The 26213-nt window shown below is 28.8% G+C and overlaps 2 protein-coding genes across 3 annotated transcripts; both read right to left on the reverse strand.

The window, feature by feature from the left end:
* Nucleotides 1-3716: 3716 nt before the first annotated feature.
* LOC108469902 (homeobox-leucine zipper protein ATHB-13-like) lies at nt 3717-6136 on the reverse strand. The gene is made up of 3 exons (XM_017771045.2): nt 5592-6136; nt 5131-5510; nt 3717-4392 (listed from the first exon to the last, which is right to left on the reverse strand). The coding sequence occupies exons 1-3, from the start codon at nt 5722-5724 to the stop codon at nt 4039-4041; spliced, it is 867 nt and encodes a 288-aa protein (XP_017626534.1). The 5' UTR covers nt 5725-6136; the 3' UTR covers nt 3717-4038.
* Nucleotides 6137-20735: 14599 nt separating this feature from the next.
* Nucleotides 20736-26042, reverse strand: LOC108468124 (sucrose transport protein SUC3-like). Of its 2 annotated transcripts, none has more exons than XM_017769299.2 (14): nt 25399-26042; nt 24591-24656; nt 24345-24443; nt 24196-24260; nt 24011-24095; nt 23894-23927; nt 23651-23750; nt 23452-23527; nt 22579-22944; nt 22226-22369; nt 21830-22063; nt 21648-21711; nt 21513-21556; nt 20736-21219 (listed from the first exon to the last, which is right to left on the reverse strand). In XM_017769299.2, exons 1-14 carry the CDS (start codon nt 25705-25707, stop codon nt 21052-21054), a joined length of 1854 nt encoding a protein of 617 aa, XP_017624788.1. In that variant the 5' UTR covers nt 25708-26042; the 3' UTR covers nt 20736-21051. The 2 variants fall into 2 exon arrangements, with proteins under 2 accessions (XP_017624788.1, XP_017626010.1); XM_017770521.2 differs by having other exon boundaries at nt 24196-24235; nt 25399-25470.
* Nucleotides 26043-26213: the final 171 nt, after the last annotated feature.

Below are 26213 nucleotides of genomic sequence, written 5' to 3' on the forward strand. Positions count from 1 at the left end.
TCCCTAGTACTAATACACAACATCAATGGGTTCGACATGATGTGGATGAAGATATTTACGAATAATAATGTAGTAAGATTTTACAATTTTTAATTATATGTAATATTATAATTTTAATCTTTGTCATGTTATATAATTTAACTATTTTATATGTACTACTATTGTTGTAATTTGTTACTAAAACTTTAACTATTTTATGTGTATTGCGGGAAAAATGCGTAGAAGAAGATTAAGAGATTTAAGTATTGTCCGAATACTCCAAATTCGGAAGAAGGAAATAGTGAACAATGCAGACAGCTTGTTGGATCTTCGATCGCGCGGAGACACTTGATGAGCTGAAGAATTTCAAAGTAATGTTATGTTCATTTTACATGTGTTGACTTTTATTATTGAATTATTTGTCAATTTTAATATAATAGTAGTATATCATTTTCAATTTGAAAGTGGTAGGACGCGTAGAGTTCGAGGACGACGTTGCTTAGAGATTTATACGACTTAGATCTGTCGAGCGTGTTAAAGTAAGTAGAAATACTCATGGTCACTGTTGGATCCGAGGCTCGACTTTTAGCGAGCTATTTGGGCATTTTAGCACGAAATGCAAATATGTTACCCATCAACTATGAATCATGGCATCACATGCCTGATAGCAACAAAAATCAGGCTCTCGCTAATATTAAGGTAACAAAATGTGAATGCAATTTATAATACTTTGGTTTAAGTTTCATTTATATTTACATTCTAAACTTATGTTTTTTTAGGAGAGATTTGCTTTAGAAGTCTCCGATGATTATATCAAGAAGGCATTAGGTAAAAGATGGAGAGACAATAAAAGCACTTTAAAGAAACAATATTTTAAGAAAGACATAAGGCTCGAGGAAAAATTGAGAAATGTTCCGCCGAGAATGCTAAGGTATCAATGGGAAGATGCGGTTAGATTTTGGAATTCAAAGAAAGGAGAGGTATTGCGTATTTCCAAACTCTTATATATAGTGTTTACTTTATACGTAATAATAATTTTATTATGTAGGACCGTGAACGAGTTGGAACAAGTAGCAGGCAAAAACAAAAATTCACGCACACGGCAGGGTCGAGAAGTTTTGCTTCTGTAGCTGAGGCCGAGGTATTATGAATTTATTAATTCTTTCAAATATTAATAACTTTCTATTATTAAATAATATTCTTACTACTATATTGTAGGAAGTTAAATCCGGACAAAAAGTTGGACGCCTTCAGCTTTTTGAGATTACGATAGGAAGAAAGATGGATCTCCTATGACATCCAAGTGGAGAAATTATGGTATATTTACTTAATAATATTTGATTTATTCTAAATATTTATAATCTTTAATGATAATTTTTAATTTGATTTATTCTAAATCTTTATAATCTTTAATTATAATTGTTTAATTCAATTTATCATTAGTAGTTTTAAATAATGTTAAGTTATGTTGCATTCCTTTTTATTATATATTTCGTTTCTAACTCTTTAATTGATTTTTTAGGAGAAACTAAAGGAAAAGAGGGCAGAATATGAAGCGATTGCTTCGAGTGATAGTTCTGTTAATCTTGAGAACATTGATAACAGAATTATCACTGAAGTTTTGGGTCCTGAAAAGTTCGGTTGGGTTCGATTTCAAGGATCTGGTATTACCCCGACCCAATATTTTGGATCCGGCTCCCAGCAATACATGCCTTCCAAAAGTCAAGCTCAAGCTGAAGTTCAGAGGTTAAGAGACCAGATAGCTCAGATGCAACGAACACGGTTGAGCAAATTGCCGAGGTTCAATGAAAATATGAAGAACTCCAAGAACAACTTAGAGTGGAGGCGAGAGAGGGAGGAGGCAATGCGCAATGAGAGAGGCAGAGGCACGAGCGATGGTAGCAGAGCAAAGCAAAAAGTACGATGACCTCCAAATCTGACTTCAGCAGATGATGCATATGTTTCAAAGAATCGCAAAAGCCACCATCTTAGACATTAGTTTTCTTATTGTAAGAATGTTTTTAAGTTTTGTCACGTTTAACAAGATTGTAAAAATATTTTAAATTATACTTTATTTATTAATTATATCATATATCTTTAGTTAAATTTGAAGTATCATTTAGAATTAATTTTTGGTTGTATTTTTATGCTAAATTTTTGTTTTTGGTGCATTTTATACTATATTTGTTGTATTTGGTTGGAATTTAATGCAGGAAGGGCTGGATATTGGTAAAAAAAATATTGCAAATCTGCCAAAATTAGCGGCGCTTTTCCCACAAACGCCGCGGCTTTTTTTTCAATAAACGCCACAAAGTTTTATGGCGTTACCTATAGCGGCATTTTTGGCGACGTTTTAGAAAGCGCCGCTAAAGGCTAAAAAAAGCGCCGCTAAAAGTCTATTTTCCTGTAGTGGCAGAATCATCTGAAGACCTGCCTTCCTTCATCTCCGCCTAACCCAGGCCACAGATGAGAGGTCGGTTTGCTTGTCTCGTTTTCTCTGCCTAACTCAAAAATTGAATCCACTAAATAATTATCAAAGTAGACTCAATGATAGTCCTAGACTACTTGAAAGCTCAAGGTAAAAGCAATCTCACAATGTACAATTTTTTGCACTCACTCTCCCCAAATGACAACCAATTTTACCCACAAAATGTTCCCAACATGAATTGATAAAAAGACTCAAAACTCATCTCTAACAACATTTATATGGGTAGAGTAGTTGCTTAGAAAAACTTATGCAATCAGTTTGAATTTTGAATTTTGAAAAAATCCCAGTTGATGAACTTGGAATGACTCAAACTCTTCAAAGACTTTTAAACTTAGTTACCATAAGGACTTCGTATGGTTTTATCTAATTCCTTATTATTTCTTACAGTTGCTATCTATCACATATTTACAAAACATTTATTACAATAATACGTCTATCAAATATTAGCAATATTGAATAAAAAATTGTTTTGCCTAACAATTATAATCAATCATCTCCTTTACTTTGTATAGCTTAACAAAACAAAGTTTGTGATTACTTATTTATTTACTAATTTCAACCTTCTAAACGAAAATACATATTAATTTTGTTCTTTAATAATATAACTAGTTACCAAATACAGTGTAAAAAGAGATAGAAACAAAGAGAGTGGGGGGTAAAAAGGAGGACTGTGTTGGATGATAGGGAGTGGGTGACAGTGGCTCACATGATATATATGTATAAAGATCTGTGTATGTATGTATAATTTTGGTGCAATCAAAGAGTCCAAAAAGGGGGAGAGCAGGAACTGGCAGTGAGGATAGTGGTGGATAAAATAGGGTTTTGGATGTCATGCATAATTCCTTTGTTTGTGAATTGGCAGCCAACGTCCCCTTCACGAGAACGACCATTTCCTACTCTTCTTGTTTTCTTCTGTTCTTCATATGCTTGTCTTCTTCTTCTCTTGGAATGTGTGTTGAAATTGGATCCCTTTCTTTTCCATTTTTTACCGCCACAAAAAGAAAAAAGGTATTCTTTATATAAATAATTTAGATGAGGGTATATACCATTAGTTTAATAGAAAGCTGATCGTGGTATTTACTAATTAACCATTAATTGCGACCAAGATTAGAACCCTAATTTATATATATATTAATAAATAAATATTCACCATTGGGTTTTGATGATTATCAGGATATATATCATTATAATCCCTTTTTTTCTTCATGGTCCATGCTAGGTAGAGCTGCTGCAAACCAAGTAGTCATCATTGCCAACTTAAACTTAAATAATTTCACTTGGAAATTCTTCTTGCATGATTCAACCTAGCAAACGTCTCTATGCTCTAAGCCTATACATACACACACGCAAATTATTTCTCCATAATCATCACTTCAGGGCCCCGTTGATCATAAAAAAAATTTCACTTGATATGATTTCTACTTTTATACATCACTCTCTCTCTCGTTACCAAAACCTTGGATACATATCATAATCATTATGTATAACATAAACAAATACACCATGTTATGTTTTTCTGTAACTGGGATGACACTTTGATCGACGAGTACTTTTTCAAACATTCCAAATCATCAATTGAAATGGTGTTGTTCGAGCCACGGCCAAAACCCCGTTTGATCCTCGATGTTGCAGAACATGTTACCCAGGCCTTCTTCTTTAACAATTTGATCCATCTTTTGGCATTGAAGGTGATTATCAGGCCTTGATGATGAGGTTTGAAACAGTTGTGCGACTGCTGTAGTTGGCCTAATGGATGTTGGGAAAAGGGTTCTGCAGCTTGTCGGATGGCTGTCAATGACTGTTGGTGTCCTTGACATACCCAGCTTCACATCCGAGCTGTTTTCACTTCTGTTACTACATGAACCTTCCGTTTCCTTGTTGAGGTTGATGGATTCCGTTGGTTCTTTGCCTTTCAGTGCCAATATCTGCACCCACAAATTAACTCTTGCAGTTAAAGAAGAAGTATATACGCATGTTGTTGCACAAACTACTAAATAACTCAATAGTTTTGAAGAGGTTTAATCCATAATTTCATACTAAGACAATGAGATCCTTGTTCTAACTTGTAAGAAAAGATCTCTCATTCATTGCATTCCATAAGTTATCACTCATGATTACCCCTATTAATTTGAATTCTAATTATGGTTTTAATCTCTCTATAATGCTAAAATTTGTGATTTAATCATTTTACATTAATTCGGCATAGTTTATTCTATCTTCTTTTATAGTATCATTAGTAGGTCTAAATTGATAATACTGTTAATTGCTATTTGTAACTTGATGAAATGGTTTTTTTAAATAGTTTAAGTATTTAATTAAGATTTAAATTTATTATTGGTTGGACACAAATGATTAAATTTTTGCATGATCTTTTGTGATAGAACTTTAGCAATAACAATTAATGGTGTTATCAATTTGAATCTACAAATATCATTATAAAAATAAATGAGAAATTATACTAAATTAAAGTAGAGAGATTGAATCTGAGGCTAAAAACAGAATTAGACCGTCAATCAATAAAAAAAGTAAAATTATGTGGCAGAAATAAGGTTCTGAAAATAATGGTTCATGGTAAGTCAATAAAGCATGAAGAAATGGATCATAATAATCTTCAAAAAGCTCAATTATTCAACACACACACACACATACATATATATGCTTACCTCAGCATGAAGCTTTTGGTTCTGAGCTTGGAGTGCATCATTATCAGCTTTGATAGCTTCATACTGTTTTTTAAGGAGATCATAGTCTTTCTCAAGTTGCTTGGTTTTCCACCTTGCTCTTCTGTTTTGGAACCAAATAGCAATCTGCCTTGGTTGCAACCCAAGAGCTCTAGCCAGCTGCATTTTTCTCTCAGGTTCAAGCTTGTTCCCCAACTCAAAGTTCTTCTCAAGGGTCTTCACTTGTTCCATGTTCAGCCTTCTCTTCTTCTCTCCTGCCTGTGAACCATCATCTGATAAATCATCCTCCCCATTTCCTTCTTCACATACATGATCTATACCAGAAAATGATATTGATCTCTTCCCCAGAAATGGTGCAACACCTATATATATATATAAAAGAAATCAATTCCATGATAGATTTTACATATGTAAACCCTAAAGATTCAGAATGATATATATACCGTGAAAGTCTTGGGGTGTGCATGAAGGAAGCATTTGATTGATGGAAGTTGGGGGTTGATGATGATGATCTTCTTCATGAGGAGTTTGGAGCATGAAATTGGCCGGAAAAAAAGCCATCCCATTGCAAGACATGTCTTAATAATAATGATCTTAATTCAAACAATATTGAGAAAAATATATATTTTCATGCTTGACTGCCATGGCATGATGTTCTTCAAGGAAACAACAATACGCAGAAAATCCTGAGAGTAGACACAGAGTTTAATGAAAGAAAAAGCAAAAGAGAGGTTTGATAATTCAGTTTATAAAAGAAAAATAAATTAGTTTCTTGAATTGGAAGGTGATGCAGAGATTTTTCTGAAATGGATGGCTTATATATATATATATATCAATTCTGTGTGTGTGTGTGTGTAAGAGAGAGAGTGAGAGAGAGAGATATGCATGTATGTGACTATGCCATTGGGTGAGGGAAATGCTAGCTGATATTATTATTATTTTCTTTTAAAAACTAATTAGCAATAAAAATAATATCATGAAATTTAGTTTAAATAATTGCAACAAAATTTTTATACACGTGCATGCATGTTCATGAAAAAAAAATGAGAAAGGCTACTAACTAAACATTGGTTATATTATGAGTGTTGAAAGCATTTAAAGTAGTGATACCAATCCAAGTCCAATAATTTGAGGTCATTTTCATGTTACTAGACTTTTATTTCCACACTTGGGAGACAATTTGTGGTGTTTTTCTCAATAAAGACAGTTGTCTTTAGATGTAAAATAAATTTTCAGGATAGGGATGCAACCACTTTTTATGAAGCTTTGATTCCATAGGTGAATGTGGGTGCTTCTTTTTAACTGGTTTGAATTGTAATTTTATAAAACTTATAGGTTTAAATAGTAATTTTACAAATCAAGGAAGCCTCCCCTACCTCTAGTGAGTAATATTAGATTCTACTGTTATTATTATATTTTTAATAGTGCTAAGATTCCGGAGTATATCTTCTTTTAAGTAATATTACATTTTCATGATAATGTGAGATTTTTGATAAATTTATCTCAAAAAGGGTAAAAGACACCTACTCCTATAGTTTCAAGAATGCTCGTACCCATCAGGTTTAAAGAAAATTTCATAAACACCCCTTCAAATCTATTTACTAATTAAAAGATAAATTATTCCTTTATTATTATTTATCTATATATTTTCTATTTAATGTATTCATTTCTCTATTTTAATATTAAAAATTGAATGCTATACAATATATTTGACTTTTTCATAAAATTATATTTGAATTCAATTAAAATTAAATATTTTAAATTTATTTTAATTAGTTATGTATAAACCGTGTGAGATAAACTCTGTCATATATTTTATGTAAAAATAATTAATTACTAGAAAGTTTTAATGGGAAAAATTGATTGAAATATAAAAGTGAAATTTAAAAAAAATCATCGAAAATTTAATATTGAAAGTGCAAAAGAAAAAGTTGAAAATGAAAAAAAAACGTAAAAGAGAAAAAAATAATTGTCCAAAATTTTAAAATAAACTTATGGCGAACGAGGCCTTGGCTGAACTAGAAGGCTAAGACCCTCTAAACTTTAAGATATCATATCTTAAACTATATTTATTAAAAAAATATTAATTGAAAATTATTTATATTTAGCATAAGATTATATTAGAATATAATGTAATTTATAATTTAATTTAATAATAATTAAAATATTTTTAACTAATTAAATTTATTTAATTTTTCATTGAATATAAAAGGTGAAATTGTCATTCTATTTATTTCATTTAATAAAAAACTTTAAGAGGATCATGAATTTTTCATCAAACTTTACAGAAGGGTATGTGAGAATTTTTTAAATCATTGCGGGTAAGTGGATCTTTTTTTATCAAACCTGACTTTTTCCTAATAAAAACTCACCAACGACTCTGGATCCTTGATGTTGTTGTTATAAGTTGAGAAAAATAATAATTTCTCTATTTTATTTCTGCATGAAATTTTATATTTATGATAATTTTACCATTATTTTCTTTTATTATTTTGGTTAAAATTTCCATTACACCATAACAAATAACATGTTTTGGTAAAATTGTATTTTTTTCTCCTGTCACTTTGATCAAAGAGAAGCCTTAACTATTTCCTAATTTCAATTTATCTATTTGAAAATGGAGATATTAAATTAATTTAAAAAAAAAAGCATTCATTTATCAGTAAAATAAAATACTATAAGCTTAAACAATGTGTTGTAAAGAATAAAAAATAATAAAAATTCTCGATGACTATTTAGTAAAATGTGTTTAGATAATTTTATATTTCCTCAATCAAATAACAAAAACTTACTTTCAAACTAAATAAATTAAACAATATAATATAACATACCCAATAACGTGTTAAGTAATATTACGTTCTAATAATCATATTACAAAAATAATCATACATTCCTTAAACTAAACACCTTTTAAATGTATGGTTATCAAGTTGTGATGTTTAAATCAGCAAAAAATTTACAAAGGAATGCACATAAGATTCAAATCAAAGAAGGATGTGTATAAATGGATTGTTGTAGGGCTTTAGTCTTCTCCCATTCTTACATATACCAGTTCTCATGTAACGTGTCTTCCGTGTTTATTTTTAAATTTACTAAATAATATAGTTTATAAATTTTTAAAATATATATTTGTTAATTAAATTAAAATTTGTCTAATTTATAATAAAAGTCTGTTAATTTTGAAAAATAGTTTAAAGAAAAAATAACATTTTTAAAAGTAATGAAAATAAAAGAGTAGGAAATAATTGATAGTAAAATATTAAGTAATTAGATAAAATAACTTATAATTTGAATATAAATCAAAATTTCACCTATAAAGAACCAAGACTTTAATACTTCATTTTCTTTAACATAATATTTCATAACACAATAGTAAACATCATTCACAATTATGTAAATATTATTAAAATCAAATCATAGTAAAACTATCAAGTATTAAATAATAATAATAATAATTAAACATCTCAAACAATAATGAAGATCTTTTTTTTTTGATGGAAACAAAACCTATTAAATAATACTACAATATGAATTTTCCTATAATTCTTTAGATGTTATTTTAAATGAAAATGCATTGATAATGCATGTATTTATAGTACTAAATATTAGTTTTAATTTATATGTAACGTAACACTAATTAAGTGATAATTAATCTAAAATAGCAAATGTAATTTTATACGAATCCAAAATATAATTAAGTGATGAAAACAATAGTAATAAAATAATTATACGTAAATTTTATATTCAAGTTTTAATAAAATATTATTAATAAAATATATAGTTATTTTGATATAATATTATAGATTTTAAAAAATGAGAAAAATAGATAATACAAAATATTAATTCTTAATTTATTGATTTTATTTACATTACTTTCTCAAATAGATATGAGGCACACTATTTGATTATATGCACTTAGTTTTTATAAAAGATTTAATATTTAATTTAATTATAAAATATATCTATTTTCTTTTGAGTTTTTGACATGTAAATTAGACCATTTTTCTAAAAAAGGCCCATTGCCTACTTTATTTACGGAATTGGACCACTTAAAACTTTATTGACTGGAATGGACCAAAAAAATCCAAAACGTGCCTACGTGGAAGCGTTTTAAGGAGAAATTTCAAAAAAATGTGCTGACAGGGGCGAGCTTTACCCTATGTTAGTAAAAACGCACTAACGTGGGCACGCTTTTGCCTGTGCTCAAACTAAATATTCAAAAAAGATCATTTTTTAAAAATATTATAAAAATAGACTAATTTTTTAAAAAATTATGAGAATAAGCCTTTAAAAAGACCCAAAATGGCAACATTATTTTTTTTTAAAGGTGCAACCAATTAATATGGAAATAAACTTTACAAAATAAATTTTTAAATAGACCCAATGTTTCATTTCCCTTGTTTTCTTAAGCAACATGAGATGTGACATATGTGTATATATAGAGCCATGAATAGGTTTGCAATTTGTTTCTAGACAATATATGATTTCTTCCTCTTTTAACTAACAATATAAGATTAAATGCTACACTATATTTTATAATTTTTTACAAAAAATTCTATTTTTATATTTTGTTAACATTTTCTCATATTATAAAATTATCTTTTGAGATCTTTAATCTTGTTACATTTTAGAATTGTTAGCATATACAAAAGAACTATTAAAAAATAACAAATTGTACATATAAAACTTGTACACGCAGTAATATTCTATTCAATTTTAAATGTTTGAAGTTAATATCCATGCAATTCTAATTTTTAAAATATATGTTATGAATGTTTGATTAATAAATAAATGGTTAGTATTTGGTACTCAAATAATATTTTTTGTAATTTTAAAAATTGATATATCTTTTTAAATATATCTTTTTTAATATTTTACTATATTCATTAATTTTTAATCCTAATTTTAATTTAATTTTCATCACCTAATGAATGCTGATAAATTTATTTCAAATGTATTTTGATTAGATAGATAATCTATTTAAGCATAGTATATAATTATGTTAAATAAGTTTTTATAGAAATATATAATATACATAAATTATATAAATTATTTTTCATATTTTTATATCTAGATTAAATTATATTAGTAGTCACTTAACTATGATTTTTGGCTATCAAATTATAAAACTTACAAAATGATTACTCAACTATTAGTAGTTTTTAAATATTTATTTTTTAATATTTTGTCATACTCATTTTATATTTTATAATTTTTTACTTATAGAGTTTAAAATTTTATTTATAATGTAACAAATTTTAACTTTTTCTAAAAAAATTAAACTCTATAAGTAAAAAATATAAAATATAGTGTAGCCTTTAATTTTATGTTGTTAGTTAAAAGAGAAAGGAATCTCACATTGTCTAGGAACAAGTTGCAACCTATTAATGACTCTATGTATACACATATCTCACATCCCACACTTCTTACAAAAACAAGGGAACTGAGACTTTGAGTTTATATAAAGATCTGTTTTGTAAGTTTTATTTCCATAAATTGGTGGCACTAAAAAAAAAATAGTGTTGCCACTTTAGGTCTTTATAAGGGCTTATTATTGTGAATTTTTAAAAAATATGATTTATTTTTTAAATATTTTTAAAAATGACTTTTTTGAAAATTTAGTCTAAGCATAAGCAAAAACGTGTTCCTTTCATAGCATTATGGACATTTTTTAGTAAAATAATTTGTAAATTAAGAAAAAATAAATAAATTATACATTGTAGATTAAATTACCAATATATTGATCTATGTTATCTTTTCTTACATATAATTATATTTATTTAAATAAAAAAATTATATTTTATTATTTCTAATTTATCCAATTATATTTAATGAATTGTTAGATTTATAATATTATTAGTTAATAATATAGTAGGTATATTTTATTATTTCTAATTTATCCAATTATATTTAATGAATTGTTAGATTTATAATATTATTAGTTAATAATATAGTAGGTAGAAGGAAGAAATTTATGACTTTTATGTTAATAGAGTATCATATTAATTAATATTACTTTTATTATTATCACATAATACTAATAAATTATTATATTAATATGGATTTAATAGTAAAGTGTAATCACATCAATTCAATTTTTTTAATCAAATTCATGCTTGCACATAATAATTATAGATAGATAGACGGAGCATATAGGGAATGCTAGTCCTTTTACGTCATGTTTCCTTAAAAAGTATCCCATACATATTTAAATATTAATTAAGTTGTTTTAAATATATCAATATTGAATATGTTGCGTGGGCAGATCCGTTTGAGATAGGTGTTACATTCTGAAAGGGGTATCCACTAGCTTCTGCCAAATGGGGTCATGCGGGTCCGCCCATCCTGGCGTTATTTAGTATTGGATGTGATACTGTGTATTTCATTTATTTATGTGGGGTGACTTTGAGGGACTACTATTAGCCCTTAAGAAATCTGAAATTCTTTTCCTTCAGAAGGAATTGAGGGTCGACCAAGTTCCTGCTGTACTGATAAAAAAAAAAAAAAAAACATTTTGTTGAAAATAAATGAAATCTAAGTTTATATTTAAAAAAAAAAAAAAGATTTGAGTAGTGGGGTGGGTGAGATTTCACTTACTAAACTCCATTCAATTTGATTTTATTATTAATAATTTAAATCTATCTAATTTATTTAAATTTAAATTTATTTGAATCCAAATTTATTTGGACATATAATCCACAATAATCAAATTCAAAGTGATTAGAATAAAAATCATTTGAATTCATCATAATCAGATTCAAAATAATTTAAACCTTAAACTTTAAATGACAATTTAAATTTAAAACTGACATAGACCGAAATTGCTTGAAAATTTTGAAACAGGACTCAACCTGGTCCAAATAGACCCAAACCCTAACTAATTTGATGGACTAATGTGAAAAGAGTGATAGAAAAAAGGAAAAGGGAATTAGGGGATATGTAAGGGAAAAAAGGACGGGGTTGCTTAAGAAGAAAGAGAAATGAGGTGGCGTGCATGGTTTAGGGAGTAGGCTAAAGGGGATTCACATCGGAAATGAGAGGGGGGTGGAATCTAGTAGATGGCCAAGGTGTGGGGGAAGGGGCAGAGGTTGCTACCTAACCCACCAACACCCATCGTGCTTTAGGACCAAAGCTTCTTTCCCATCCTCTATCCCCTTTTCATCTCTCTCTCTCTTTGAAATTGAAACACCACAACAAAATAAGTAAATAAATAAGAGGGGGTTTTAAAAGCCCAAGCGAAACACCTCTTGTTAGGAACCCTACAAGTACAGGAGCTGGTCTCTTTTTTGTCTTTGAGCCCCTCCTTTGTCCATCTCTATCCCCCACTCCCACCCTATACATCATGCATTCACTCATTTCATTTCATGTTATGTCATTACTCTTTAAGTTTTGAAATTCGAATTTTTATTTAAATGTGAATTAAAAACTGTGAAGTAGAATTAAAATATGTGAATCAATTATCTAGAGAAATAATTTAAATATGTCATGATAAAAAAATAAAAAATAATCTATCATCAAAATTTTGGAGCACATGTTTTGGGCACGCTCCACGTGACATCCAAGCTAATGATAAGATGTAATTAATAGGATTCTAATATTAAATTAAAATGTGGTGCAATTAATCTTCTGATTTTCCAAAATTAAGAGAGAAAAATAAAAAAGTTAAATAAAATGTTTCCCACAAATCCATGCTAAAGCAAGATTCGGGTGCAATGATCAATCCCAAATCAGAAACTTCCTAACTTAAACAAACTTATACTCTTATGCTGGTTGTATGATTAGACATAGATGCTTCCATAAATTATTTTTTTCAACAAGGGTTGGTTTTCGTTTTAGAAACCAACTTTTTTAATTTTCTTTATCCAGATTTGCTGGAGATTTTCTTTTTCACTGTTGGATGGGAAAATAATTGAATATTTCAAGCTCAAGTGTGGATTTTCAATGTAAAATATCGTATTTAGATCAGATTTATGTATCGACTTATTTCTAAAAAGGAGACTAATATGCAATACACTATCAATACATTAGTCTCATTTACCATTAGTTAATAATAAGACAATATATCATTACTGGTGTAAAAAAAATGAATGACTTTTAAATATTAAACCTTTTTTTTTTCTTTCAAGTTTTGGGTTCCAAGTTTCGATTTTTGAATTTTGGATTTCAAATTTTGAGTTTGATATTTTGTATTTATTTATGTTTAACCATTATTATTTATATTTATTTTTAAATCCTTCAATTTTTTTATTTTACATCATAATGATATATCATCTTATTATTAATTGACAGTGTATAAGACCTATGCATCAATAATAAATCAAATATTGCCTAAAAAATTAACCAAAATATCTTCTTTAACTTTACAAATATTTTAACTAGATATTTTAAAAAATTATAATATTTTAACTATATTATATGTATTTTAATTAGATTTTTATGAGTTTATAAAATGTGTTTTAGAATTTACAAAAAGAAAAAACAACATTAAAGTAAAAAAAGGATAAATATTAAAATTATACATGAACTTTTTATCTAATATGTAATGTCATACATGAGCTTTGATTTTGTATAATTTTATACATAAAATTTTGATTTGATTTAATTTTCTCAATTCACTAACAACATTATTAAATTAGTGCGGTTTACATTGATATATTGTATCCGAAACAACTATATTAATCCAATATAAAAATAAATGTATGAACTCATTTTTTAAATGTTTACAATTGAATCAAAATTAAAGTTTTATACATACGTATAAACTATAATTCAAGTTTATATATAAAATCGTACATTAAACTAAAACTTATGTATAAATTTGGTATTTATCGAAAAAAAAAAAAGGGTCAGTCCGGTTGTATTGCCATCCCTTGGCTCAACCTTAATATTTACTAAACTTTAGTATGTATATTTAGAAGGTACCGAAAACAAGTCAAGTGTAGGTTTACTCTCATGTAGCCACAAGTTAATCCCCTTAGCTTTGACATTTTCTTTACCCTTATGATTGACTATATAAAATACCCCATATAGACCAATCATCTCGGAACACAAGTAGATAAATAATACTAATACCTTTTATTAAATCAAATAGAAAGAAAACTAGAAGCACTTGTGACTTCCAAATAAGCAAAGACTTGTTGTGGTAACTAATTTATTTACCAAAAGTTTGTAAAAGACAGTGGAAGGGTGGAAGTGAGTAAATACCCTTACAGTAAAATTCTAGTTTGACTAAAGTAGCACAGAATGTCCGTAAATACAGTAACGTTGAAATTTCATTTTACCACATTCTTACACAACACAGAGAATGTATTCGTGGTAGAAGAGAAGCTTGGCCTGAAAATACCGTTGCAATATTCTGACTTCACAATTACAAAAAAGGAAGTGTGCAAAATTTTTAACTTGGTAAAATTTTCTGACATTCTCCTATTCCACCTTTCACTTGCTAATTTTACAGAAAGAAAAATGGACAGATTTTGCTTTTCATTTCCCACAAGTGGTAAAATTCGTAGATGATGAAATGGGTTGTCAATTTCTTCTCTTTAGATTCAGGGTTTTGATCTTGACGTTTTGAAAAACCTACTGTCGTCCTCACTCACACAATTTCACCTCTCTCTTTTTTCCCTTTTCAAACAAAATGACATTTCATAAAAATTAGTTTATCAAATTATAAAATATTTATATATTTAAATTCATTTTTATAAACAATTTATATTGGTTGATTAAAAAGTATTTAAATTTTATATTTTATAAAAATAATAATAACAATATTAATAATGAGTTTCTATAAATTATTTTATTATGTTTTAACTTAATTTTTAATACCAAAATAATACTAATAACATAAAGATATGTTATTTAAAGTACTGTGTAGTATTAACAAATTTGAATATCATTTAAATTTACTTATTTCTTGTTTTATAACATCATAATCATTTTGACTTTTCATAGTTTGACAACAATATAAAACTTAAAACTAAACTTTTAAATTACTCAATTTGGGACAAGTTAATTCAATTTTTTTTTAGTTATTTTGAGCTTGAATCAGTGTTAAATTTCATGTTATTTTGGGTTTATTTGTTGAGTTTTTTGGATTGAGTCATATTAAGTTCATATAATATTGAGTTGTTTGAAGTTCAAGTCATTTCTTACTCTAACTTTTTGAAATTAATTCATGTTAAGCTAAGTTTTAATTTGGATTTATCTTTTTAAATTCGAAATAAAATTGTTTGGTTCATTATTACACATATCTCTTAAACCCTAATAAGCTCAAACCGAATATAAATTTTGAGATGTTAATTTTTAATGGAAAACATAAACATACTAGGTTAAACCTCATATTAACACCATAAAACAATATTGAAATATGTCTCAATCATTATAACCAAGATGGAGGTCTTGAGGCAACTGTGAATTTGATTTTACAAACTATGTTGTTTTGATCTATAAAAGTTTTAGAAATACAAATGAAAGAAAGGGGATAGGCAAAGACCATAGATGTTAGAGTGGTCATCCACATATATATAAATATGCATGGGAAGAATTCATGGTTGATGTTAAGTGGACGTAGGCAATACATGTTGTGGTTAGCTGTTTGTAACCTAAAGAAAGGAAGGGAAGTTGGGACCCCATCCACCAATCTGCATATTGTTGGTGGGTTCCATTAATATTCTAAAACATTGCAGTTGCTGAAGAACAATAATAAAAAAATTTGGGCAAAGACAAAAGCTACTCTCACACTCAATGCCTTTCACCATGACTTTATTAGCTGGAAATCTGAACTCAACCATGGCCCCAACTTTCAAAGTGTGTGTGAGGTGGAGGATCCATTCCATGTTCCTCACCCTTTTCTCTCATCTCCCCCCATTTCCATTTTTCCATTTAAACTCAGTAAATATTAAAAGAATGATTTATGCATCGGAATATAAAAGAAAAAGAAAAAGAAAAAGAGAGATTACCAAAATAAATAAAACAGAAAAAGTGAACGTTGGAAAAACACATGGGATATAGGTTGTGTTAAGGGGTGGGGGGAGGGGGGTTGAGCTTCAGCTTTGCAATCCCATGTGCTAATCTGTGCTTCACGACGTTACCTGCCCACCTCTCTGCCTTTTTATTTCAATATTTCTGGGCCTAAGGGAATATGTTATGTAACTTGATAGTGATTTCTCAACCACACTCCACTTTTTTTTTTTCTTTCTTTATTTTATTTTATTGAATTTATTTATTATGGTCATGGTGTGGCCCATTACTATCACATCCTTTCCATTCAACTCTAATACTTCTTGGATTCGGCATAAATCAGAAAGGACTTTAATTTTCTGTTTTCCTTTTCAAGTAAAATATTTTGTTTAAATAATGAATTTGAATTCCAAATATAATTATATAATAACGCATCATAAACTTGTTTACATAATTATTTTTAAATTCTTGAACTTATTAAATATCTATTTGATGATGCATTTAAAATATCTAAATAAATTTGAATATCATAAATAAATATCAACTTGAATCCTAATTATAATGCACATATTTTATCATTTATATCCCCATTAAATTTGTCAATTTTGATTTTTATTACTCAAATCCTTTCAACTTTAATATAAATTTGAAATATAATATATATATATATATATATTATAAAAGCTTCTTTGAATTAGTCTTTAAATATATATATTTAAAATTAATTCAATAAAATATTTAAAATAATTAATTCTAAAGTTCAAAAGATTTAACTCAAAAATGTCAACCGCACAGAGTATATTAAAAGGAGTTTAGAAATCTAAATCTATATTTTATATATAATTGAATTTAAATATAAATTCTAATTAATACCCAATCATTATGCAATCAATTTTCCTATAATAACTTTATCTGTCTCTCAAGATTTTAACTATTATAGATAAGTTGTTATTTATACTATTTTTTAAATGTCACGAATTTGATGTCACAAGTCAATCGATCACTATTTTAATTAAATAAAATACTTTATATTATTATATTGATACTTCTGTTTTTTTTATATTTTTAATAAAACTAATAAAAGACTATATAATGAGCTTTGACCCCATGCCACCAACATTTATAACATCTTTTTACTTCTTAATCAAAGCTTTATTTTGACTTTTTATACATATTAATATTATTACATAAATGTTTTCACCCACATCATTTTTATATGTTACAAATAAACTCGATACCAACTAAAAACATAACAATACCACAATAAATAATTGGAATGCATTTAATATTCTTAATATGATATATTTATCTATTAAAATTTTCTTTTACTTACAATTTAAACTATTTTTAAATTTTAATTTCATCCATGTTACGTATGTGTTATTATTGTTAGTTCAAAACTTTCCATTTCATTGTTTATGATATGTTACATATTATTTTCTTATGTACAAGTATAATAGAATTTCTATTATCTATAACAACATTTAATAATTAAATAATATTTGACTTTTATTTTTATTTTAAATGATATATAAAATTTACTAATATACTTTCATTTATTAAATATTATTTTTATCGATAAATATAATTAATATATTTTTATGTAAAATTTAAATATTTTATTAAAATATCTTAATTAAAATTTATTATTTTAACTAAATTCATTAAAATTTGAGAGAAATGATTGTTATAAAAACTAATTTAATAGATGATACTTTGTAGTTTATTTTAATTGTTGAAAATGGAACTTTTTATAAAAAGTAAAAGATAAAAATCGAATTTACAATAAATTTATAATATTATTATAGTGATGATATTATAAAAGGTATCCAGTAGTAATATATACTGATAATAACTAAATTCAAGTTTTTTTTTTTGAGAAACTACAACAAGACCTAACCTAATCAAAGGATATATATAATATACACGAGAAAAGCCAACTCACCTTTTTTGTCAGTCAAACAACTCTTCCCTTAACATGAAATGTAGCATTCAACGAGTTATTTCTAAAGCTGAAATCAGTCACCTTCGTTAGCCAAACTTTACTACTAATGAATGGTTTCCTCAATAAAATAAATAAATAAACAAACCAAAGCAGTACTATTTTGTCAATATTCTGAGAATGCTACCATTGAAATAATTCAGCATTCACACGGCAATGGCATTACAAATTGCATTTACCATTCAACCATACAAATAAAGATCCGACATGACTAGACCCGACAAAACAAGCTCAAATCCGAATACTCACCCTTAATGATTTGAGCCTGAAAAAGGTTAAATTTATAATAAATTTGAGTTCGACAGAATTTGAACTCATAATATACCCGAATCTGATATCAATCTCGTCCGAGCTTGAAATAAATTTGATCTAAAAAAACACGAGAGAGCTCAACTTTAATCATTAGTATTCTAATTTATTAGTATTACTAATACATAAAATAATATTATAATATATAACTATTACTAAAAATATTAATACATATATAACTACAATTATAATATAAATTATAATAAAGATATAGTATTATATGATATGATATAACATCATATAATAATGTAGGAAGTCTAACTTTAAAATGTACAAAAATATAGAGACTTAGAGCATATTTCAACTAGTATAATAATATGTATGTATAATTATTATTATATTATATATTATAATAAAAGATATAATATTACATTATATTATAATGTTTAATCATTGATGCACATACATAAACTATTAATATTTTATAAACTATATGATATGATATATCATTATATAATATAGTAGGAGAGCTAACTTTCAAATATATGAAAAATATAAGGAATTAAAGCATATTTCAACCAGTTTAATATCTAAACAATAATATATGATAATAATTAATATTTATAATGTGTTACTATTATATTATAGAATAACATAAAAATTATATTACATGATATTATAACGTTTAATTATTAATATATATATATATATAAATTACTAATATATTATGTACTACTCTATGTTTGTATGTGATACAATATTATACAATGAAATAATATATTTTATAAGTATTAATATATATAGCTATTATTCAATTATAGGTTATAATAAACAAATACAACATTAATAATTATGTGTAATTTAGTATATTAAAATACATGTTTATAATTATAACTCATAATATATAAAATATTATTAAAAATTATTATCTCAAAAAATATATTAATTTTATTACATTAATTTTTGACTTAAGCTTTCAACCTTTATTTGGATATTGAGTTTATTTCATTTTATTTTGAATTTGAAACTTAAGCTATTATTTTATTTTGAATTTGAGTAATAATGAGTATATTATTTAAGTTTGCGATTAATATAATATATTTGATTTTTGAAATAAATATTTTAGAATATAAGTAAAAGGTTTATACATTTAATAAGAAAGATAAAAAGTTATTCAATTGTCAATATAATATAATAATGAACAATAAAAGATATTTTTGTTAATTCATATAATATCATAGAATAATAAATTTACATACAACAATCACTTTAATTATTTTACATAAAATAAATTTATTAAATATATATAATTTATACTTTTGTAAGACAAATTTGAATTGCGTTATCATCATATAAAAGCAAAATAGATTATTATATTCAAAATTAAAATATTTATAATCTATAAAATTTAAAATTATTTTGAATCCGTTAAAACCCGCCCAACTAGATACAAGCCTGAATCCAAACAATCCTAAGCTGAAAAGACCCAAGCTCAAAAAAATTTAAGCTCGTAATAGATCCAAGCCCAAGAAAATCCAAAAAAAAAAATCCAAGCCCGAAATAAGCCCACCCGTTTGCCAGCTCTAAACATGACCAAATAATTCCACTAGGCTAGCTCATATGCTTATTCCATATGTCATTATAGCGCTTTTATTTGATACTCGAACTACCATTTCATTGCTTGCAAAGAAGAAATCTATTCTAAGTCCCTCTTCCTAACACCCAAACCTATTACATAGTATGAGCAAGCAAATTCTAAGGCACAGTAATCCTAGTATTAGTTGTTCAGACAGGAAAATAGTTGCATACAGTATGTTTTTTCAGTTCGCATAAGAATTCCGCACAAGAATATTTCTGGAAATATATATAAAAACGGAAGTATATTCTCAAAACCAAAGGCGTTGAGTCCAGTGAAAAAATTTAATTATAAGGGAGCTGGTTCAGAAGTGCAGCAAACCTGGCTTAAGGACACGTCTAGAAACAGTCAGAGTTAAGTGGGGAATCAGGGAAGAAGACATTCCACCTTTTACAGAATGAAGCCTGCTGTTTCTGTTAGGTAGCAAGTTCAGGTCTGCACATCATCACATGTCATCCACAGATGCCAGCCCCTAAACAGCTGCTGTATGCTTGCCCACTTAAAACAGAAAGAAGAGCTACATCTATTCTATGAAGCAAGTGGATGCTCAACATAATAACGCCATCACTACACACACACAGAAGCGGTCAAGAATCCAGACATAAAAGTTGCAGAACCGGAATAAGCTAGATGTATATGCTGTTAAATCATCCACATCATAAACGGCTACTGCTTGATGATAACGGGGCCCTCTAAACTTTTTATCAGGCTACAATTCTAGAAAATAGGAAATGACAATAACAATGAGAAACAAAGGAAACGATCTTTATGATGTGAGAAAGGTAAGTATAGCTACCAAAGTACATAAGACACCGATAATCCTGATTATGTATATATTTTTCAATATGCTAACTCGAAATTTACACTCTGCATAAAGTGCATGTACCAACGAAGTGGGGGAATGAATGAATCAGGATACATAATATGCATAGATTTTAATATGAAAACTATACCTACAAATCATGTTAGAGCCATCCCCTGAAAACACATGGCAGTATTTTCATGGTTGCCAAGTATAATATACAGAGTGGTAGTCACCCAATGTAGGCCATTTGAATCCTTATCCAAAATGAAAACCAGATGACTTGAAGGAACTTGACAGATCAGGCAGCCTAAGAGTTGCAATAACCCCTGCAGCCAGAGCGCAGAAGGAAGCCAAAATAAAGGCCGGTATATTTCCTCCACCAAATAGAGCATCCCATGGACCCGCACCAAGAGATACAATCATCTGATAAAATCAATATTCAATAATACATTAAAATTCAGCTTTTACTAAAATGGACTAACTGAGAACAAACAATACAAGTTTCAATTTACAATACAATCAACATTTCGCTTTATTTACCCAAAATATCACCAGAATACAAACTTTTTTAAATACAAGGCACTCAAAATACTCAGATATTTGGAACTCAATTTAGGTTAGACCATATGAACTATGAAAAAAAGAAATCATCTGAAGTAGCAAGAAATCTTCAGTAATAACAAGAACAATATCTACCAACATGTCTAATTCTGTACCTGTGGAATGACAATTGCAAGGTTCAAAACTCCAATTGCCAATCCTGAAAAAACATGCAGATTCTTACAACATTTTCCAAATTTGGCAACTGTATAAAGCAGAAACACACTAGAAAAGATAATTGAGATATAAACCTTGGCCACCACCAGAATCTGCAGTCAACTCTGCTGTAACAGAAAATGGAACACTATAGGTAATCTACAAGAACAAAGAGAAAAAAACAAATTAGTTTTTAAAAAGTGCATCAGTTTTTTAAACAAAAATGGCAGGATATAGAAATTTTATAGAAATTTACTCCCAGTCATTTGATACATACAGCCAGAGGAAAGCCAAGAAGGGTGAAAACACCCAAGGCAGCAATCCTGATTGCTGCACTCCCACCAATTACATGTTCGATCCCTTGAGTATATTCTTTGACAGATACCAAACTAATGATAGCTGTAATGGCCATACAGGCAAATACAGTATAGTTGCTTGTTGCCCAAACAAGTCTTGACCCCATCCGTCGACACATAGGTCTAATAAAGAACGAACTAACCCCCAGAACAACCTACACCAAAATTTAACAGAAATATAAAAACTTTGTTAAATGAGTAAAGAAGAGATCAAATCACCTACAGCCCTCAAGGAACAATATATTACATTAATGCCACAGATGGAGCAAAAGAACGAAATAAAAACTAGCAATTGGTGCACAATTTTGAGTTCTTACAGAATTTAATAGCAAACCAAATGCACCTTCTCTGACACCTTGATCATACAACTTTATTTCAGCAGCATTCCCTTTTGGATCGCCATGGTATACTTCTCTTCCCATCCAATCCGTATCAAATAAAAAGAATGGGAACCAGGAAAGCTGCAAATAAGATACAAATAGACATGAAAACAACAATAATTAATGTTTGCTTCCCATGGGGGAAAGGAAAGGAAAGGGTTGTGAAATTGAAGGCAACTATCAGACAAATGCTAACAACCCTTAATTGTCTACTATCAATCAACAGATATTAGGCTCAATGGCAATTCAAAAATAAAATGTAATGCAGAGAACAAATTGTTGAGACTTACCCAACTGAGAGCCATAACAATAAGAACCGAGTGCATTGCAGGCGGTAAATGCCTTAAACTGGTTAATAAGTTGACCAATACGGCTCCAGGCCCATCACCGAAAACTTCATTTTGAACATTTGTATCTTTCAAGTTAGCATGTCTTGATTTTGAAACTCGCTCATATCCATTTTCAGCGGTGCTTCCGTTAGCATTGGCAACAGCGGACACATCAGATTTTGAATTTGAGTGTTGAAAGCCATTTTGTGTGGAATCATCCAACAAAGGTGCAGAATCAGATATATGGGTCGATTCGTTTGCTGGCGGTGGAAGCGGAACCTCCTTAGCAAACAATATAGTCACAGCAGTACAAAAGAAGAGAAATACCTGCACAAATGCCAAATGATTTTTTGAACTCATACAGGATGGCATCAAATAAAGTGTCAGGAAACATGTGCAACCGCAGAATGCTCAAAATTAGCATTCAAACAAACTCAAATATATTAGAGAATCTACACAACAACTTCATTGTTAATCTTATACAGTAGCATCAATAACTAATTCTAGGTCAACTCCTGAAAATACATGAACAAGGAAAATGATTTTTGTAGCTCATTGAATCAGCATGATATTGATAAATTAAACTAGTGGTCCACAAAATGCAAAGAAAATGGAATTTCGGATCAATAGTTTCAACCATAGTAAATGTCATGCTCATCTTAGCATACTTTGTCTAAAGAATCGATAACAATGTCTAAGTGACGTACCATGATTCAAGCCATAAATTGACCAAAAAAAAAGGGGGTACTGAAAGTACTACTTAGGAGGTGAATATCACTATAACATCCTACAGAGATTTATCCTTGTGAAACTTCAATGCATAATGCTACTTACAACAGCGACAAGAAATGCTGCCTTAAGATTGGCACAGGCTTCACAGCAAGCTCTACTTTCCAAGAAAGGAAACCACCTGTATTGAGATCATTTATAAGGATTAGATCAAAATTTAAATGCAGTATAAGATGAAACAGAAAACTTGTGTCTCCATAATTGTTTGTTTCATCACAGTAAAAACAGGTGGAAACATTTTTACCGATGCCAACTCCCACTAGCACCAGCCGAAAACCCCAAGATGTTTCCAACAGCCATCCATAAGCAAAATATGGCATTTGAAGAATTGTGCTGATCAGGACCTGTCATCCAGCATCTTGTCATGCACAGTATCAAAGAAGTGTAAAATTATACAACCTCGTAAATTAGAGGCATCAAAACTAAACGTCACAATGTTACCATGTACAGACTAAATTGTTTCCATTTTCTTAAGAAAGAAGTTCACCTGATAGATCAGCCAGAAGGGCACGAGCTGGTCCCTAAGAAAATAAAAATTCTATCATTCACAAACTTATACAACAGAAAACTTGAAAGTAAGAAAAAATCACCATGGATGGCTTACCTGCACTGTATTGTTAGCAAGATCCAACATCCAGAATCCAATAACAAAGACAAAAGCCGCCCTCGTTCGTGTACCTTTAAATGTACTGCATTGCATACATTATTTGGTCAATATCTTTCTATTTTTCTTTTGGGAGACAGGGGGTGCCAGAAAAGAATAGAAGAAATCAAAGCAGAAAATGATACCTGCAATGCTCCTTCGTATCACCTAAAATGTATCCAATGTCTGCAGAAAATCCGATTATTATCACCTAAATTACAAAATTTAGTTTAGCAGATATAAAACCCAGAAACATAGTATATAAGAATGAATTATGTAACACTTCAATGCTTACAGAAAGAGAGATCATGAGTGATCCAGCAAGGATAAAAGGCCGTCTCCTTCCATATTTTGAAGTGCATTTATCACTCCAAATACCGACACAAGGTTGAACCTAAGATCAAAATAAAAACAACTCAATAGATCACATATAAAGACAGCAATCTTTTAAGTGTAGTCATTTACATCAATTATTGCACCACCATAATAATGAACAGGGCATCAATATAAATTTATATGTAATATGGTTCCCATCACCTACCACAAGACCAGTTATTGGACCACAGAGCCAAATGAACGAAGAAAAAGCATGCTCTATTCCAAGTGTCTGCATGAATCAGCCAATATGAATGGTCAAACAACAAGGGAAATGCACCATAAGCTCAAAAGAAGCTCAGAGCAGTTGAAAAGGAATCAAGGCTGAGGCTAATAAAAAATAAATAAATACAAAGATAATGTTACCCAGTTTCACAAAATATTTTGAGAATTACTTTATGATTAAAACATGTTCTTCGAACAATGGCCATACTTTTTCTTCTTTTCTCAGAAGAACGACAATAATCAACAAAGCAAAAGCATTCTAGCCTTTTACTCCTTTTTTTTTTTTATTCCTTTTCAAACACTGCGAGGGCCTTCTATGATATGTTAAAAATTACAAGTATTTCTAGAAATTATGAGAAGAAATAGAAAGAAATTATATAAAGAGTTTTTCTCTCACGCCATAATCTTTCTTTTCCAAATTGTAATTGCACCCAAAATTCGTTCTAAAAATCCATGAAAATTAGGCAAATTACCGACTAAACAATAAAGAAAAAGTATTGCAGTGTATACTTTCTAATTGATGATTCAAAAATATCAACAAAAGAGTACTTGGCGCTGATATTCTTTTATTTCTATTTCATAAAATTAACAAAAGCAAAGCACAACATGCCATCTAATAATAACACTGATCTAATTCAAACACATTGCACAGAGTTCAAAATTAACAACATGCATAGTAAATAACCTAATTTTCTCCGTTACTTAAAAATATAAAAAGTATTAAGGGAAAACACACACAAAAAAAGGACCTGAATGTAAGGAGTCAAAAGCGAAAGTTGCAAAGCCCAACCAAATTGAACCCCGGCGGCGATCGTACAACTAAGAGCGAGAGTTATCAAGCTACAATCCTTAGATCTAACGTGGATCGGCGACGATAAGTTAGAGTTTCCGTTGGGAAATCTAGCCGAAGGCGGCGAAGCAGAAGTTGAAGGAGAGCCAGGAGACGAATTTAGATCGATCCGACGATGATATGGATCGTCGATCATTTCAACTTCCGAATCTTTCCTTAAGTTCCTGTAAGGAACCTTGACAGAAACTGAGTCACTCGTTCCTGCCATAGCCTCTTTGACTCAGCCGCTGGTTATCCTCCACGAGTTAACTCAATTAAAACCTTTCACATTAAAACTTTTGAATATACCATGAAAAAAGAAAAAATTGAAAATTGAAAATTGAAAAATGAAAATAAAATTGTTCTCTTTTTGGATATTAAAATTTAGATCTAAATTGCTAGAGCAAGAGAAGAAAAGGAGATTAAAGTTAAAAAGGTCAAATTTGGGCGGGTGTGAAGGAATTTTGCAATATTAGAAAGGACTACGGTCGCTCGTTCCCTCGCGCTTCTGGCTCTTCTTTGGTACGTCACATCTTCCTTAATGCGGTTGCGTTTTGTGATTTCTTGGGTTAATTCGAACGAAGGAATTCAAATTAATTTCGGTAAAAGTAGCATATAGAGCTTTGTATTAGGAGTCAAATTACATTTTGTCCATCTTTACTAAAAAATGGATATATTAATTCTTGTACATTAGATTAAAAAGTAAATTTTTTTAATAATTTCATCCATTTCTAC

The sequence above is a fragment of the Gossypium arboreum genome, chromosome 13 (assembly GCF_025698485.1).
Source record: "Gossypium arboreum isolate Shixiya-1 chromosome 13, ASM2569848v2, whole genome shotgun sequence".
Taxonomy (NCBI): domain Eukaryota; kingdom Viridiplantae; phylum Streptophyta; class Magnoliopsida; order Malvales; family Malvaceae; genus Gossypium; species Gossypium arboreum.